Below are 20451 nucleotides of genomic sequence, written 5' to 3'. Positions count from 1 at the left end.
AGGCAATGGGAAACCACCACTGGAGTTACTTCCCTAGACATTCATGGGATAGACCTCTTTGAACAATATTCCTGAGGTAAAGCTTCCCCTCAGTATCAGATCTCTGGGGAGGAATACAATGAGGACTCCAGAGATTAGGGCAAATGGAAAAGGAAGGAAGGAGAAGAAGAAGGAAGACTTATTGAGGATTGGGACTTTGAATGTTTTAACCCTTCTAGATGAAGGAAAATTAGAAAATGCCAAACATGAAATTACAAGAAACAAATTGTATGTACTCGGAATGTGTGAGGTGAGATGGGGTGGTTGTGGAGAACTAGAAAGTGACGACTTCTGATTGTACTATTCAGGTGAAGATAAAAATGGAACGTATGGGGTTGGAATTTTGATAGGTAAAAAAACTGAAGGACAAGGTTATCAATGTTGAATATGTTAGTGGAAGAATAATGCTGATGAGACTGAAAGGGAAAAAGAAAGACTTAGTTATCATCCAGGTCTATATGCCAACAAGTAATCATTCAGATGAAGAGGTAGAAGATGTTATGAGACAATAGACAGCAGATAGATAGAAAATAAATGAATGTATTGCTATAATGGGTGATTGGAATGCGGTAGTTGGTGAAGGACCAGAAGGAAAAGCTCGGAAAATTTTGACTGGGAGAAAGAAATGAGAGAGGACAAAGATTGTTGGAATACTGCAATGAAAATTTCATGGTAGATGGAAATAATCTATTTGATAACCACAAAACACGACAGTATACTTGGATATCTTGATCTGACAACAAAATATATCAAATTGATTACATAATGATACAACAAAGATACTGAAATTGCTCAAAGAGTGTCAAAAGCTATTCAGGGGCAGATATTTATTCAGATCATATATTAGTAGTACTGAGGTTCTAGTTAAATTGAAAAGAACCTGGAAAGTCCAGAAGAGAGAGCACAGTAAGTTTCAGAAACTGAAAGACAAAGGCAATTGTGAAAAATTAGAGAATGCATATTGTGAAATCATGATGCAAGGACAGGAAGTGGAATGCACAGAAGGAAGATGGGATCATTTTAAAAATGGGATCAAAAAGGCAGCTAAGGAAACACTTGGAGTCGAGGAGAGGAAAAAAGTAAAGAAAGAATGGTTAACACCAGATATGATAATCAAGATGGACGATCACAGGAAATGGAAAACTGTAAACACAGAAGAAGGGAAGTGCAACTACAGGAGGTTAAATAATGAATTAAGAAGGGATACAGAAAAAACAGAGGGGGAATGGCTGACAGAAAAGTGTGACAAGATAGAGAAATTAGAGAAAGAAGAAAATATGATTTGATGTACAAAGAAACAATGGATTTGACATTCAGGGAAAAGAGAAACAACAATGGACTAAAGGAAGTAGAGGAAGCAGATGGTAAAATGGCGAGTGAACCCCAAGAAATAATGAGAAGATGGGAAGAATATATAGAATGGCTACACGCTGCAGACAGTCAACCAAGTGAAGGAGACCTTGGGAGAAAATAAGAAGAAGAACAAGAAGAAGAAGATGATAAAGTTGCACATGATGACAAAGGAAATTCAATACCAACTAGTGAGATTGAAGAACCTATGAAGGAGATGAAAAATGGAAAGGCAATGGGATTTGATGAGATTCCTGCTGAACTGTTAAAGTCACTGGAGAAAGAAGGGAATAGGGGGTCGATTGAATTGTGTAATCAAATATACACGACAGGAAAATGGCCAAAGGACTTTACAGAAAGTATCTTAATACCTACAGAAAAGAAAAAGGACAGCAAAAAGTGTGTGGAACATAGAACAGTGAGCCTGATATCGCATGCAGTCAAAGTCTTGCTGAGGATGCTCAACAGAAGGCTATATGGAAAGCTGAATTGCATAATAGGAGATGAACAATTTGGTTTCAGGTGAGGAGTGGGAACTAGAGATGCCGTTGGGCTAATGAGAGTGATAGGGGAGAGGTACATGGAGAAGAAAAGGAAGGTGTATGTTGTGTTCATTGATCTTGAGAAGGCTATTGACTGTGTCATATGGGACAAACTGAAGGAAATCCTATGGAAACATGGAGTTGACTGGAGCGATGATAGCTAATTAGAAATTTGTATTTGAACAAGATAGCAAGAGTAAGAATAGGAGTTGTGAAGAGTGAAGAAATAGAACTGGGAAGAGGTGTAAGACACTGTTCAGTATATATCTTGAGGAAATTATCAGTGAAAGTTTTGACGGAAGGAGATGAGTTAGTATAGGGAGTCTGAGAGTGGAGTGTATAAGATTTGCAGACGACATGGTTGTGATGGTAGAGTGTGCAAGAGAGATGGAACAAATGTTAGATAATCTAAACACAAAGTTAGAAGAATATGCACTGAAGATTAACAAGAAGAAAACGAAAAGAATGGTAATTGGAGGAAAGGGGAGAAAATGCTGTATGAAATAGAGCAAGTGAATAACTTCAATTACTTGGGAAGTGTAATAATGGATGATATGTATTGCTCAACAGAAATTAGGAAAAGAATTGCAATGGAAAAAGGAGGATTCAAGAGGAAACAGAAATCACTTTGTGGATCACTAAACAAAGATCTAAGGAAAAGACTTGCCAAATATTACATCTGGAGCATTGCACTATAAGGTGCGGAGGCCTGGACACTGAGGAAGGAAGGTGAAAGAAGATTGTAGGCACTAGAGATGTGGATATGGAGAAGAGTGGAAAAAGTGAAATGAGAAGACCGAGTAACGAATGAAGAAGTATTAAGAAAAGTTGGAGAAGAAAGAAACATGCTGAAAGTCATCAGAAAGAGAAAACAGAACTGGATTGGACATTGTTTGAGGAGGGACTCTTTATTGAAGGAAGGAATAGAAGGAATGGTGGAGGGAAAAAGGGGAAGATGAAAAACAAGGTAGAAAATGATGGACAATATAAAAGGAGACAAATATTCAGAGATGAAAAGACTGGCTATGGAAAGACAAAAGCGGAAGGGCTTAACCTATGACAAGACCTGCCATAAGGCAGAATACCATACTACTACTACTACTACTACTACTACTACTATACGACTGGGATTATTAAAATATATAGAAACTTATCAAATTACATGTTCATATAATCATTTGCTTTTTGTTCAGCAGATGTGCCACAGAAAACAATCTTGTCTTTTGGTTGGGCTTCTGAATGTTAAAGAACCATGGCCCTGAGTTGTCAGCAATTAGAGAAAAATAAACTGAGCCAGGCATCTATTGTTTATTGTAAATTATATTGTATTTGCAGTGCTTCAAGTAATTTGGGAAAAAATTGCAGTTACCAGCCCTTTACAGACACCAACAATGTCTTTCCTTCTGATACCAATTTCTATTCCATTACACAAGGCATTTAAGTGTTTGCTATGTAATAGATTGACTGGTAGAATAACTAAACCAACAGCTCGACTGCACAGTCTGGCTCAAACTGCCAGAGGCTGAGGTCATTCATGTACAAGTTGCATTTGCATTGTGTGTGAAAAACTCGACTGCACAGTCTGGCTCAAACTGCCAGAGGCTGAGGTCATGCATGTACAAGTTGCATTTGAATTGTGTGTGTGTGTGTGTGTGTGTGTGTGTGTGTGTGTCTGGTCTATTTTCGACTAAGGCTTTGTTAGTTGAAAGCTCATTTTGTGACAGTCTTTTTGTTGTGCCTATCTGTGACTCAGCGTCTCCACTTTACAGTATAAGTTTGGCTCCAGAAATCCACATGGCATCAGGTTAAGCTAAGGTTGTTTATTGCTTGCTGTGTTCTTTCTCCTCCGTTGTACTGACCTGCTACCATTCTCCTGATTCAGGTTGCTGGGAGATCATCCTAATTCCTGAATACTTTCGTTTCCTTGAACCCTTGTTTTTTTGTGTAAAATAAATGAACCCATGGTTCTGGAAAGTAGTTTCATCATGTAGATATTTAAACAAACAGTTACTATCATAACAAAACTTCTTATTGATGTTTTGATTTGATTTGAAAAAATTTCCATGTGTCACCTTCTTGGCACAAATTGTTTGATTATATGAATAAACAGTTATATATAAAAACAAAGATGAGGTGACTTACCGAACGAAAGCGCTGGCAGGTCGATAGACACACAAACAAACACAAAATTCAAGCTTTCGCAACAAACTGTTGCCTCATCAGGAAAGAGGGAAGGAGAGGGGAAGACGAAAGGAAGTGGGTTTTAAGGGAGAGGGTAAGGAGTCATTCCAATCCCGGGAGCGGAAAGACTTACCTTAGAGGGAAAAAAGGACAGGTATACACTCGCACTCACGCACATATCCATCCACACATACAGACACAAGCAGACATATTTGGTCTTTCCATCCACACATACAGACACAAGCAGACATATTTGGTCTTTTAAATATGTCTGCTTGTGTCTGTATGTGTGGATGGAAAGACCAAATATGTCTGCTTGTGTCTGTATGTGTGGATGGATATGTGCGTGAGTGCGAGTGTATACCTGTCCTTTTTTCCCCTCTAAGGTAAGTCTTTCCGCTCCTGGGATTGGAATGACTCCTTACCCTCTCCCTTAAAACCCACTTCCTTTCGTCTTCCCCTCTCCTTCCCTCTTTCCTGATGAGGCAACAGTTTGTTGCGAAAGCTTGAATTTTGTGTTTGTTTGTGTGTCTATCGACCTGCCAGCGCTTTCGTTCGGTAAGTCACCTCATCTTTGTTTTTATATATAATTTTTCCCACGTGGAATGTTTCCCTCTATTATATTGAATAAACAGTTACCTACACAAGATTTTTCTGAATGTCTAAATGTTTTCACTTTACTTTCCCATCACCAATTCTTGAGTTCACTACATGAAGGATGAGTAAGTTATAAGAGATAGAGTACAAACTCAGACTGGGAAGAGGGGTCAGCCATGTCCTTTTGAAATCTATTCTCTCAGAATTTGTTGTAAGCAATTTAGGGAAACCATAGAAAAATTACATCTGAATACCTGGACTGGCAGTTGGACCATGGTTCTCCAAAATGTGAGTCCACTGGTTTAACCACTATGTCATTTTTCTCTGTTACAGTATATGACACTGTTTGAAAAAGGGGTTAACACATTTATTGCACATATGTAAATTATTAATCAAACCCAAAGTCGACAAACATTTTATAGATATCGTGTTGGGTGGAATGCATTACTAAATTCATGCCCAAGTCATAAATGGATACTATTATCACTCAATACTTAATACTTCAATGTAGCTTGCATCTCAAACAGTTACGGGATTATGGTATAATCATAAGAGAATAAATGAAAACTCAGTGTACATTACAGAAGAAAGTGCCCATACTACATCTGAAGAATTGCAATTCAATTTCCTCAATTACTACTAAGAAAATTTAATGAAATCAGCAGACACCATAGAACAGTGAGTGACTCCCTACAATTCCCAGTTCCTGGAAATGTGTAAGTGTCTTGGCATTGTAGGTATAAAAATTGTGGAATATCTCAGCCCCTTTGAATGTAAAAGTATGTTGTTACAATGAGGTATCTGAAATGGGACACAGAATCTTTGTTTTTGCTGTCCATAAACCATCGATTGCATACTGAATCCCCTGTGATGCTTATATAAAGCAGTGTAAAGAAAGGAGAGAAGCAGCAGAAAAATGCAAAGAAGTGCACAGCAGCCTTGAAAAATGATGACTTCACATCCACATCTACATCCATACTCTATAAAACACTGTTAAGGGTAAGGGTGGTAATAATAATAATAATAATAATAATAATAATAATAATAACCACACAATATCCACCAGTACATCAATGCAATACAGCTACATCCAAACATATATATACAGCTACAGAAATCCGTAATTATTGATACATGTTCAATTACCCGAAAGTTCCTAAATGCAATATAACACATACCGTACAGTTAAAAGGAAGTGACGCTTGATCAAGGTCCGTGTCACTCCATTTTTAACCGGACTTAACGTCTGAGAAAGTGAAGGAAATAATAATAATATTTATTCAACATCGAATAATCAAATACAATCCCTAGAAATAATACAGTTTCAGGACATCATACAGGTTATCCTTCTGAATACGTCAGTTTATAAATTACCAGGTAAAGATTTGTTTGTATTAATAAATTTTAGATTTTGATGGATTTTACATTTGGTAGTATACAATCACGACATTACAAATATTGTTTTTATCAACATTATATTAGTTGCAGGTTACTTAAAACTATGAGCTCGACATACTTACGAAGCACTTTTCATACAGATATAATACTCGTCTAGGGAATAAAAAGGGTTTTCAATTAGAATTCTTTTTAGCTGATCTTTTAATTTGTTAGTAGGAAGGGTTGTGAGACTTTTTCGTAGGGCATTGGCTAGCTTCAGCCCAGCATGAAGTGCATTTTTTTCATATAAAGCTGTTCTGTGGCTATTTACATGGTATCTGAACTTTTGCCTTGTATCATACTGGTGCAGGTCACAGTTGAAATTCGGATTTATTGTTTTCACAAGCAATATAACTTTCAATATGTATACACCTATAATGGTAAGCACACCTAATTTTGGGAACAGATTCCAACATGATTCTCAAGGTTTGGCACCACAAATAATTCTGATAACTTTTTTCTGTAGTATTAATAATGTACTTAGGTTGGCTTGAGTTGTTGCACCCCATATTTCTACAGCATAGTTTAAGTTTGATGAGAATAGGGCATGATAAGCAGTTTTTAGTACACACATGTCCTTACAGTATTTGCTAATCATATTTATAGCAAACACATTCTTTGACAGCTTACATGCTAAGGAATCAACATGCATGTCCCATTTGAGGCTGTCCTGGATTGTAATTCCCAAGAACTTTGTCCATTTTTCCTTTTTTACAATGTCATTTCCTATGGATAATTTCATGTCAAATTCTATTTGTTTCCTTGTGTTAAATTCCATCATTGCAGTCTTTGAAGCACTTACATTTAGATGGCTTTCATTAAAATACTTGACTACTGCATTAGTTACACTGTTGCACTGTACCTCCAGACTCTCATAGTCTTTGTGTTTACACACTATTGATGTGTCATCTGCATACAATATTTTTGTACAGTTAGGAGAACAATACTGTGTATCATAAACATAAATTAAGAAAAGAAGGGGTCCCAAGACAGAACCTTGAGGCACTCCATATTTGATATCAGTAATTTTAGATTTGTAAGACCCACTGTTTGTTTTAAGCAAAACAAATTGTTTTCTATTGCTCATATACGATTTTATTAGCTCATAGCCAGTTCCTCTGATACCCAGGTTCCACAGCTTGTCAAGTAATATGGTGATGTTGACACAATCAAAAGCTTTTTCTAGATCAAGGAACACTCCAGTTACATACTCCTTGTTCTCTATGTCCGTTATTATTTTGTCTATTAATTGTGCTGATGCTACTGATGTTGACTTGTTTTTCATAAAGCCATTCTGATTTTCAAATATTAAATTGTGTTGACTCAGGAATGTCATTAGTCTAGTGTAAATAACTTTCTCAACTACCTTAGAAAATGCAGGTAAGATTGAGATGGGGCGGTAGTTTTCAATTTTAGATTTAGGGCATTAACAGCATGCAAACCATCATTGTGTGCGACGTCATTTGCACCACCACATATTACAATGAAGTCTTCCTTCATTGTCTTTCGAGAGATATTGTTTACAGTTGAAAGCACTTGGTCAAGACGAGTGCCAGGTTCAATAAAACCTGAAGCATTTACTTCACTGTTTATGCTTTTTATTTCGTGTGCAAGGCCTCTAAGATGACTATCACACATTAAACATACGTTCATTCTTCTTGCTGCATTTGTGGTGTTAGTTAAATTAACTGTCATCTTGAATGTTGAATTTACCTTGCTTCTGTTTACGAGTGACGGTTTTGGCTGGCGAGGTTCCACATTTTGCTTAATAACAGGCTTTTTTTTCAGATGGTGCACGATTTGATCTTTTGTAGGTTTTTTGGAGCACGGCGGGGTACAGTAGAGCTTACTTCCAATGTACCACATACTGACCTTTCTTCCCATTTACTTCAACTTACAGAGTGTGGGAAGAAAGACTTCTTAATGGTGTTGGTGTGCTATGTAATTAGTGTCAACTTGTCAACATGGTTCCTAATGCAGTAATACATAGGAGGCTGTAGTTTGCTAATAAACTTCTCACTTAATAGTGGTTCTTATAAGCATGTTGTAAGGAAGCTTTCACAGTATGGTCAAGGATGTCAACAACATTGGATGGTAGGATTGTGCATCACTTCTGTGACTCCTCTTCTACATGGATGTTATCTATGTTTTCTTCAAACTAATGGGCACATTGTTTTGTTCAAGGAATTTAAAATACATTAAGAGGAGCTGATTGCCTTGTAGAATCTGACAGATATTTCACTGGACCTAGAGGGCCTTGTTCAGTTTTAGCAATTTCAACTGTTTCACTGACACAAATCTATTTTGCTTATATTGCTTGTAGTGGTATGAGAATTAACTATAGCAGTACTTCTGTACCTTCCATCATAACTCTAAAATAACATTTGAAAATGGAGTCCACCATTTCTGTCTTTCCTTTCATGAACTCAGTTTTGGTTCCTGTGCCATCCACCAGTATCTGGACACTAATTTTTATGCAGCTGTTAACCTTTGCACATGACCAGTATGCCTTTGGATTTTGTGAAAGATTCTTTGACAAGTCTCATTAAAGGTCTCGTGCATTGCCCACCTTTCAGCCAAATGCATTTAATTCGAAGTATCTTTGTCTATAGCATTATGCTTTGTTTTATGCCTATTGTGTGGTAGCTGCCCTCTTTAGGAGATTTTTACTAAGACTGTATACCACAGAGTGTCCCTTCCATCATGAATTATCCTGCTAAGAACATGTCTGCCCTGAAAATGGTCACTATTTTTCTAAACTTGAGTTACAGTTCCACTACATCACATGCTCAGGACTGAAAGTTTAGAATTTTTCTTGATAGATGACACTATTGCCTCTTATTTATTTTACTGAACATGTAAATGCTGTTACTTGTTTCAGCTGCCCTTTGTATTTTAGTAATCTTAGTTCTGCAATTGCTTCATGGTTACTGATATCTATATCATTATGGACATTCTTAAAGAGTTTGGGTTTATTTGTTACCATTACATCTAACATATTTCCATCAGAAGTGGTCTTCCAAATTATTTGTTCTAGGTAGTTTTCAAAGAAAGCAAATACTATTGTTTAGCAGTTTGTTTGTTATGCTCACCACTTACAAAACTATAACTCTCCCAATCAATTGTTGTATGATTAAAGACTCCTCCACTTGTGACAGTATGTTCGTGGAAAATATATATTAGTGAGATACATTTCGTGTTTGCTATCAACTGGGTACTCTAAACCTGTTTATGTAGCAGTATTTGAGGAAATAGTTAACATTAACACGAATGATGTAGGTATAGCTGTTGTGTAGGAGAGATAAATGAGCTGTGTCTTAGCACATATGACTGTAGCCAAATCAGTGAAACCATCAACTTAGAGCCCTATGACTTCAAAGTTGCAGAGCCACCATGTCAAGGGTACCTCTATTTGAGGAAATACTTCTCTGCCAGCGTCAACTCCTATGAATAAGAATGTGCTGATGGCAGAGGCTGCCATGAATAGAGGAATGAAAATGCCCTACAGGCTATCAATAATTAATAATGATCAGCTTCTATTTCTCTGTTTCTCCATGCTTGCAGAATAATACACCAATGATGAGTGGAAGACACTATTCTTATAAGACAGAGACAAAATACCTAATCATTAGAGCAGTACCGCCCTCAGTTCACTTTTACTTTGTCAGTTAAATACAAATATCGGAAGTAGTTATGTAAGGCTATTTGAAGAGAAAATAATTTCCAATTAGTAGATTATTTTCATGGTCTTGATACTATTCTTTAAACTATTGCTCTATGGTGCACTCTACATTATTTAATGAGATTTTATAGAATATCCAAATTACAAAAACAGGCAATTTCTTAAGATGATACAATGGAACAAAAACATGCCAGGTGGATAATAATAATATAGTCTGTCTTAAAAGCTGGTTGTCTGCCACTAATCATTAATTTAATTAATAATTATGGAATGCAGTGACACATCATGTTTGCAATGCGTACATGAACTCTTATAGGCAAATGTATAGCTAAATCTGAAATGTTGATTAGCTAGAATTATCTGCAAGGCCACTTAAGATGGAAAGTACTTGAGAATATAAGTGGAATATTACAAATATTACATAATATTAGTGCATAATGGACTGAAGACATTTCTTGATAGTCCTGAGAGGTAAGATTTTTTTTTTAGTCTGTTGTGTAAGAGTCTTATCTTCTTAAATGGTCACAATAAAAGGCAACATACAAATAGGAACAGCCAAAGACTTGTTGAACCCTGAAGACAGCACAACCTCATCTCCAAAGCCACAAACTTCAAAAAGAGATCAAAAAACTTAAAACATGGAAAAATATATGTAAAAACAAAGATGATGTGACTTACCAAATGAAAGCACTGGCAGTTCGATAGACACACAAACAAACACAAACATACACACAAAATTCCAGCTTTTGCAACCAACAGTTGCTTCGTCAGGAAAGAGGGAAGGAGAGGGAAAGACGAAAGGATGTGGGTTTTAAGGGAGAGGGTAAGGAGTCATTCCAATCCCGGGAGCGGAAAGACTTACCTTAGGGGGAAAAAAGGACGCGTATACACTCTCGCGCGCGCGCGCACACACACATATCCATCAACACATATACAGACACAAGCAGACATATATAAGTATGGAGTAAAAATGTATATGCATTTAAATATCGCTATGAAATGCCAAAGTACTGCACTTGGTGTGGTTCCATTGGAGGTGCTATGTCCCTGTTCTCCTCCAATTTGTATAATGACCTACTCAACTAGTTATATAGAGAATTATTGTTTATTATGAGTCTTGAACTATGGTGTATGTTAGTATTTTCATGTCGACAAACCACTGTGAAAGTATAATGCACTACTTTACCACTCACCAGGAAACTTTTCTCTTTGACAAGAAAAACTATTTGTTGAGGCAAATTAGTGAGCTAATCCTTTTTGACCAGGAACTGTATGCTTAAGGTATATCAGATTTGAACAAAACCGATAAACTCACTGACAGTGGTTGAACAGTTTACTAAAGGTGTTTTCCTGTAGTTCACCAGTAAATGTCAGTTTTCAAGATCTGATACAAAAGAAACCCGACTAAAACTGCAATATCATGTACTTAATAAGTATGTTAACTTAGTAGAGACTGCTCCATTGAGGGGCTTCTTTGACACCATACATGTCTGCATTTCCTGGCAGATTGAAATAATGTGCTAGGTTGGGGCTTGAGCTCAGAATCTTTGCCTTTCCTGCTCCATTGCATACATTTAGTTGACAGGGTATTTCAAATCAGTACACACTCCACTGCATAATAAAAATTCATTATGGTATGTCTAAAACTGCTTAGTCCATTGCTCCCTCTGCAGGGCTGTTACAATGAAGGCGTGCACGAGCCGCTTGTTTCGCCTTCCATCAGGCAGAAAGAAAAGATCTGTAAACTGCAAATTTACTGACACTTATTGATCAATAACAGCAAAACTTTTCATAATACAAGGCACAGTTCATGTGCAAATAATAAATATTTACTAAAGCACCACAAATTTCCTTTAATGCAAGCAGTCTGGCTCCTTTTGTGATGCAGCAGATGATTATAGTTGCCCATCAATGCTGACGTCATTAAAAGATAACAGACCATATCCTTTTAAAGGTAACCAGCACAGCATTTACCTTCACATATTTAAGGCAGTGAGAACCAGGATAGAGTGGAGATTTGGATCCAATCCTTTGGAATCTGCCAGATTTCACCCTTTGGCCATGTCAGGTACCAGAATGAATGTGCATGGATTTCCCCTTACAACTGGCTAAGTTCTACAATACACTGTCAACGGTTTATCATCCTAGTATCTCTTTTTTTTTCTACTTTTAAGTATTTTATTTCTCCTCTCTGTCAGAAATTTTTATTGCTAAATATGTTTCTTTGCTTCTACTTTTCTATGTCACTATCTTTCCAGTTGCTTCTCACTGTAGATCATTATCCTCTCATAATATTTCATTGTTACAAAAGTTAGAGTAGTTTCAAGTTAGGCACTTTCTAGCTCCTCTGCCTTTTCAAATTCTTCAGATATCCATGCTCTCATTTCCGAATTATGCTTCTACAGTTTTCTCCACTACGCTTAGTCACTATAATATCATTATAAGTCAAGCTACTCCAGTGATGCCCCATGCAGCAAGGGCATCCACGCCCATCCATCATTGCACTCGTGGGCACATGCAGGTAGTGTAAGCTATCCACCAAATGGCCCTATTGCACACATTTGTGCACGTGACAGCTGCTCGACAACCCCCACCTGCACACACTCAAGCAGTTGAGTACAATCAGGTAACTGTGGCCTGGCTGTGAGACACCCACACATCAGCCTTTTGTCCACCCCTCCCTGTCCAGCTGTACCCCAGCTAGGCACCCAAGTGTAAACAGTGTCTTGCAGACCATCGTTACTCCTCTCGACAACTCAAAAAGTATGTTTTAATATATCATGGCAGGATGCAATTATAAAATTTCAACCTTGAACATAATTTTCCATTTACTTCTCCCTGCAGACTGCAAAAAGAAAATATTTTCATGATATGCTGTTGCTGCTGATTATGAATTGAAAGAGACTAAACATCTAGTCACCAGTTTCCCACCAAGGCAAGCAATTCCATGCAGTTCCCACTACTACTATTATTTTTACCTCTAGCTTTCATATACATATCTTTGACTTAATTAGCAGCACCAATTAGAAACAAGCTGCACCATACCTCAATTTTTATGAAGTACTTCTCATTAGTCCCTTCTGTGAAGCACCTCACCCAATGATCGAAGTCAAACTGGTCAACAGTCATTTTGGATTTAGTTTTCAACAGGTATTTATGCAGCTCCTCAATATTACGTAACCTGCGCTTGCAGGGAGCTCTGTAGTACACAGAGACATAGTCTGAATGTTTCACCTTCTCCCTATATGAAAGAAACAACAGTGATAATTTCCCTGGAAAAACTACAAGGAGAACGTAAATCTCAATTTTGAAAGTTCTGAACTAAAATGTCTCATAGAATCAAGTGTTGGTTTAATAGTATACAAAAGAGGAGAGAGACAGAGAGAGAGAGAGAGAGAGAGAGAGAGAGAGAGAGAGAGAGAGAGAGAGATGTGAAAAATAATATGCAGAAAGACTTCTACCTAGTCTTACAATTATAAACAAATAGTTTGGAAAACATTCAGTTGCCACTTTATGAAACTTGCAGTGGTATGGTTCAGTAAAGCAGTTCACAAACATTTACCAAACGAAGAACGACTAACTTCTTGAAATGTCTTTCACTCCAATATTAGCCGAAGACAGACTTACTGGAAAATATTAATGATGCAACCTATTAGCTCATCCTATCAACTAATTCATCATTTGGATTTGCAGCTCCTTGTGTTTACCATGTTTGCAGTTAAAATTGTTGGAGGTAAGGTCCGTCAGTTGTGCAAAACACTGTTTTTTCCACATTCCCAAACATGTTTCAGCACCTCTGTGCCATCATCAGTGGGTTTCTGTTTCATTTAATCTTTCACTTGGATTGCATGGTTTTTCAGGACCACTAGTGTAATATTTATTACAGGTAGCTTGTCCTGTAATTACCATGTGTTTCGGTGAAGTGTAAAGTGCTTTTATGACCACACTTGTGAAAATATGTGTTGTATTTATATGTGCTTCACAACACCTCATCAGGATGCTGAGAGAAAAGGGCTTGCCACACAAAAACATGACAAACTACCTGTAATAAATACATCTACATCTACATTTACATCCATACTTCGCAAGCCACCTGATGGTGTGTGGCAGAGGGTACCTTGAGTACCTCTATCGGTTCTCCCTTCTATTCCAGTCTCGTATTGTTCATGGAAAGGATTGTTGGTATGCTTCTGTGTGGGCTCTAATCTCTCTGATTTTATCCTCACGGTCTCTACGTGAGATATACATAGTAGGGAGCAATATACTGCTTTACTCTTCGGTGAAGGTATGTTCTCAAAACCTTAACAAAAGCCCGTACCGAGCTACTGAGCGTCTCTCCTGCAGAGTCTTCCACTGGAGTTTATCTATCATCTCCGTAATGCTTTCACAATTACTAAATGATCCTGTAACGAAGCGCGCTGCTCTCCGTTGGATCTTCGCTATCTCTTCTGAGCAGTATTCAAGCAGTCGGCGAACAAGCATACTGTAACCTACTTCCTTTGTTTTCGGATTGCATTTCCTTAGGATTCTTCCAGTGAATCTCAATCTGGTATCTGCCTTACCGACGATCAACTTTATATGATCATTCCATTTTAAATCACTCCTACTGCGTACTCCCAGATAATTTATGGAATTAACTGCTTCCAGTTGCTGACCTGCTATTTTGTAGTTAAATGATAAGGGAACTATCTTTCTATGTATTCGCAGCACATTAGACTTGTCTACATTGTGATTCAACTGCCATTCCCTGCACCATGCGTCAATTCGCTGTAGATCCACCTGCATTTCAGTACAATTTTCCATTGTTACAACCTCTCAATACACCACAGCATCATCTGCAAAAAGCCTCAGTGAACTTCTGATGTCATCCACAAAGTTATTTATGTATATTGTGAATAGCAACGGTCCTATAACCCTATGACACTCCCCTGTGGCACACCTGAAATCACTCTTACTTCGGAAGACTTCTCTCCATTGAGAATGACATGCTGCATTCTGTTATCTAGGAACTCTTCAATCCAATCACACAATTGGTCTGATAGTCCATATGCTCTTACAGAATACAGAAGTGGTACTGAAAAACCATGCAAACTGAGTGTAAAGATTAAATAAAACAGAAACCCACTGATGATGGCACAGAGATACTGAAACATGTTTGGGAACTTGGAAAAAACTGTGTTTTGCATAACTGGTGGACCTTACATCCAGCAATACTATGAACAAATGTTAAACAGTCTCAGACATGCTATATCTCACAAGCAAAGGAATAGGTGAAATGCAGCAAATCTGCTCCCCACCCCCTGTCTGCAACCCTACCTCCTCTTCAGCTCTTTCCATTTACTGGCTTCTAAGGTCATAAAATTATTTTTATCTCACTTCTTACTTTCCTCTTCCCTAAGCAGTAAATCAGAGCAAATGATTTATCTCAATTAAAAGGCAGTAAACCTGTCTTTGATCCAAAGGCTATTGCTCTTTTATACAAGAAAAAGGGGCAAGGGACAAGAGGAGAAACAACACTTATTACTGACCTCGTCCAGCCGTGTAACATTGGTTCTGAAAGATGACTGAGGAGGTTCCGAAATCTGGCACAATCTTTTCCAGTACTTACAGCCAGACATGTAGGCTGACACTTGTGCATTTTATAGGTAACCTGAGAATAGCATGGGTAAAATATCTGTAAATGTAAAAAATAGAATTGATAAGTGTTATATTTATGTATTAAAATGTCATTTAGAGTCAAGAAGGTGAGGTGACTGGTATGATGGTTAAAATTATGTCTGAAAATATATACTGAGAACCAACATTAAATGGCATAATTTACTTATGTTTATAATATTCTGATAACTAATTCTTAAGTTTTATTATTACAAAAACAAGTCTTCAGAAAAAAAATTCCTTGAAAGAGGAATAAAAAAAGTTACTACAATAGTAAGTAAGTTGGCATTATTACAACTCTACATTCTCAAGTCAATAATTTATTTCTTTTATGATTTAAAAACATATAACATTTTGTTTTGACAATATTATGAAAAGGATATATTATTACTCACCATATAGTGGTGATATTGAGTTGCAGACAGGCACGACAAAAAGACTATCAAACAAGTAAGCTTTCAACCAAAACGGCCTTCTTCCAATTAGACACACACACACACACACACACACACACACACACACACACACACACACACACAAAACCACTGTCTCTGGCTGCCAAGGTAATGGGATACCAACCATACTATTGGCCACCATATGGTCCAATAACCAGGAGTGATGATGTGAGGGGCTGTTTATTTTCATAGCAGGACCTCTTTGGTTGTTGTCTGTGGTACCCCTACAGCATAGTGGTACATCAACAATATTCTAAACCCTTCATGGCAAGCCACCCTGGGCTTACATTTCAGTAAGATAACGCCCACTCATACACGGTGAGGGTTTCTACTGCTTATCTTCATGCCTGCCAAACCCTAACATTGGCTAGCACCATCATCAGATCTCTCAACAATTGAGAAAATTTTGAACATTATGGGCAGGGACCTCCAACCAGCTAGGTATTCTGATGATCTAACACACCAGTTGTACAAAATTTGAAACGACATCCCTCAGGAGGACTTGTAACAACTCTATCAATCAATGCCAAGCCAGATGACTAAATGCACAAAGGCCAGAGGTAGACCAAAACATTATTGACTGCTCAGTTTGTGAAGCTCTTTCTATAAAATAATTAATCCAATTTTCTGAAATTGTAATCCTTTGTTTGCCTGTACATGTATGCACACCTACTGATTACTTTTTTAATTTAATGATGAAATTCGCCAAACAGCTGTGCAGTTGAGATTTTATTTTATTTTATTTTCACTACCAGTTTTGGTAACTCATTATGGCATCTTCAGGCCCCATATGCACCTCACAAATATAATTGATATTGACATACTGGGGCCATGTGTTTCTGGATGTCGTGAATTCATAGTTCAAGTGCTTCCTTAAAAGGCTTGACAGTTGCAGTAAAGTCTTTGAAGGAACCACTTGATCTATGAATTCATGACATCCAGAAACATATGTCAATATTGATTATTTTTGAAAGGTGCATATAGGATCTGAAGATGGCATAATGAACTGCCAAAACTGGTAGTGAAAATAAAATAATATAAAATAACATCTCGGTGGCACAGCTCTTTGGCGAATTTCACTGTTAATATATTTGACCAGCTGCTCTCCCATGTCCATAATGGATCAACAGAGTCTACTGATTATCATCCCATTCACATAATTCCTTCATGGTATTTCTTTTTGTCTTGGAGTGTATGTGAACACACTGGGTGAAGCACGTGCTGAGGCAGAATGAGATTTCATAGAATATTTCAGACACTTAATTTGACATCATTTATTGGCATCATGTGATGATGTTTTATTGCCCATGAGAGAGGGTGCGGATTTCAGTAGACATAGTTCAATGCACTTAGGTTTAGGCTATAAGGTTTTATCAGGTGTGTGTGTGTGTGTGTGTGTGTGTGTGTGTGTGTGTGTGTGTGTGTGTGTAAATTACAGGCTCTCAATGTTGAGGTTATCAGCACCCTTCCATATATTAAAAGAAATGAATGTGGATAAAACATCTAAAATTTTTGTCACACAGTAAGAAGGAAACCTATAGAAGCACAGTCATGCACTCAGTCCCACTCCATCCACTTTGATACACACAATCGCTATATTTCACACCTCTTAATACAATGGAGAAGGGGGAAAGGTACTATGTCTGGTATTAAAACAGATGAAAAATCACAGAAGAGCTAAAAGAAAAGTAAAGGGAAATGTGAGTGGCCGACCACTTACAAAAATCATGGGTGAGCCAGTCACGCTGTTAACACTAAGAGAATCTCCCTGCAATTTGTGGAGACAACTGGATGTTATGGCATAAAGTCAAGCATTGGCACGCCAGTCATGAACAACAAAGCAGAGAGGGCTGTGAGAAGAAGTCAGCCAATCGCACACTGACCGACCTCTCTTCCAGGACAACGTGACAGCAATGGCCACTATTTCAAGAGGACATAAGCACTGCAACCAACTGGTGACAGCCCAGTTCGATAGCAGCTTCAATATTATCCACTTCAATATCACCATCGATGACAGTCACTTAGATAGCAGTTTCTAGATTAGCCACTTCAATGGCTATTATGAACAGACTTTTCTCAGTTAGTGATCAGGAGTCACTACAAAGACTGATTATTTCATATGTCAACCTCTGCTTGTGGCACATCTGTGTAGCCGCCAAAGTTAAGTATTGTTTTTGATTAATTGTAATAAAACTCATTAATACAAGTTGTTTGATTTTTTGTGTAGTGAACGGAGTACACGGGCTTTGTAGACACAAAAGATCGATGCCGAGGATGGACAAATAACATCATGAGGTGAATAAATACCATAGTGACAACCTGTTACCAGAACCAGCTGCCACAGATTTTGTTTCGTCGTCGGATTTTTTTTTTTTTTTTTGCTTTTGGATTAATTCTGCCTTGTCGTTTCTTTGCATGGGTGTGTTTAAATGTTTTAATAGTATTTTATTGTGTTTTTTCTATTTAGTGTTTTTAGGTGAGGATTGCAGAAATTTCCTTTGCTTGTGTGCTTCTTTTTATTGCTTGCATTTTCTGTTTATTGCATTAGCCTCTTCCACCTCTCCCAACCTTGCTCAGGCACCTGAGTGGCAAGTGACAGATGCAACACAGTTAACACAGATGCTTCAGTTTCAGATGCAGCAGATTGGAACTCTTCTAAATACGGTCCAGCAATTATTGGCGAACCAAACAACTAACGCAGCCCAACATGCAACAGCTGTAGCTCCGAGTGCCATATCACCTTTTTGCTAGTGTAATGAAAAAGAAGAGGAATGGCTTGAGTGGTTGCAACAGTATAAAGCCCACATCATTGCTCACCAAGTATCAGGTACCGTGAGACAACATTACTTTTTGTTAATGGTAGAAAGTGCAGTTTTTCACCTCATTCTGAAGTTGTTCCCTAACACCACTCTGAGTGAACTTTCATACGATCAAGTTATTAGTTCTCTAACTAACTATTATGACCAGCTAGGTACCATTTCTTTCATTACAAGAAAAGGTCAGAACAAACTTATCGTGAGTGGGTAACAGATTTGTAGGGTATGATGCGCAAATGCAAATTCAAATGTGCTTGTGGTGCTTTATATTCAGATGTTATGTTGAGAGATGTGACCATGTACAATGTAATTGATATCACACTTGGAGAATAGATTTTGAAACTGTCAGGTCCATCATTTCAGCACATAGTGAAAATTCTAGATCAGTATGATTCAGTGCCATAGCAGCCAATAAATTTGAGCTGCCACCAATTTCTCACGTTGAGTCGTCCCTTGCTCATGAGCGGCTCAGTAGGCAGCTGCATAAACAGTTCTCTGAACAGGTGGCTACATCAGTGAATACAATTAAGTCATCCCCCTGGTGCTATTCATGGCACAAATGTGAAGACTGCCTGTCCAGAAGAGCACAGTGTTACGCTTGTGACAAGAAAGATCACATCCAATCCGTATGTTTCCAACACAACAAACATAAGAATTCTGCCCACGCACAAAAATCTAGTCACAAGGCCCATGCAATCAATGCAGAGTGTTCAAAGCCTGCTGCAGACATTAGCAAAACTAGCAAGCAAACAGTTTCTTCAGTGCTACGCCAGTCCAACAAACATTTTGTTCAGATGAATATTACTGGAAAATGTATGAAATTTCAGTTGGACACCGGTGCCCCTGTTACAATGCTGGATTGTAACACATATGTGATTTTTCTAAACCTGAGTTGCAGTATCTTGGTCATGTCAGAACCAGACAAGATGTACATCCTCTTCAGTCAAATTTGTCAACCATACATGCCCTGCCAGTTTCTAGCAATGTTACAGAATTGCAGTCAGTCTTAGGAAAAATGAACTATTATATCCGGTTCACACCGAATGCTGCACAAATTGCAGCTCCATTGGGCGGCTTGTGTCACAAGAATATCCCCTTTGTTTGGACAGATGAGTGCCAAGTAGCTTTCCAAAAACTTAAAGATGCATTGCTCATTGCTCTATGTTTGGTTCATTTTGATCCTGACAAAACCATAGTGTTGCAAGCTGAGACTTCCTCTTATGGAATCAGTGCAATGCTTTTGCACAGATCTGGTGATAAAGACAGCCTTATTGCTTTTGCATCAAATGTCTTGTCCGAAGCTCAGAGTAACTGTTCACAAACACAGAAGGCAGCATTGGCTATTGTGTATGGTGTCATCAAATTCCACCACTATTTGTACAGCAGAAAATTCTACTTACTAACAGATCATTGCAGTCCTTTTTTCACCCATTGAAGCCGGTCCCTGTTTGAACAGTCCAAAAATTGCAAAGATGGGCTTTGTTGTTGTCTCAATACCAGTATGAGATTTGAGTATTGTCTGACAGCTCAACATCGTAATGGAGATGTACTTTCATGTCTTCGGATTGGCCCTGATATAGTCTTTGATACTTGTGCTACATCTTGTTGTCACATTGATGCCCTGGATTCTGAATTGCTTCAATCCTTTCCTCTGAACTATAGGAAAAGTGCAGAGGCCACAGAAGCTGATTTAGATT

At 37.8% G+C, this 20451-nt stretch overlaps 1 protein-coding gene across 1 annotated transcript in view; it reads right to left on the bottom strand.

The window, feature by feature from the left end:
* Positions 1–20451, bottom strand: part of LOC124553992 (histone-lysine N-methyltransferase eggless-like) — a 374632-nt gene that overhangs the window by 69254 nt on the left and 284927 nt on the right. The window contains exons 16-17 of the mRNA XM_047128016.1: positions 15357–15502; positions 12874–13069 (exon numbers count right to left, since the gene is read on the bottom strand). Of these exons, the coding sequence (XP_046983972.1) occupies positions 12874–13069; positions 15357–15502 (342 nt within the window). The remainder of the gene's footprint in view (positions 1–12873; positions 13070–15356; positions 15503–20451) is intronic.

Source organism: Schistocerca americana, chromosome 11 (assembly GCF_021461395.2).
Source record: "Schistocerca americana isolate TAMUIC-IGC-003095 chromosome 11, iqSchAmer2.1, whole genome shotgun sequence".
Lineage (NCBI taxonomy): Eukaryota > Metazoa > Arthropoda > Insecta > Orthoptera > Acrididae > Schistocerca > Schistocerca americana.
Note: the sequence above shows the minus strand (reverse complement) of the source record. Positions and strands in the feature narration are given on the sequence as shown.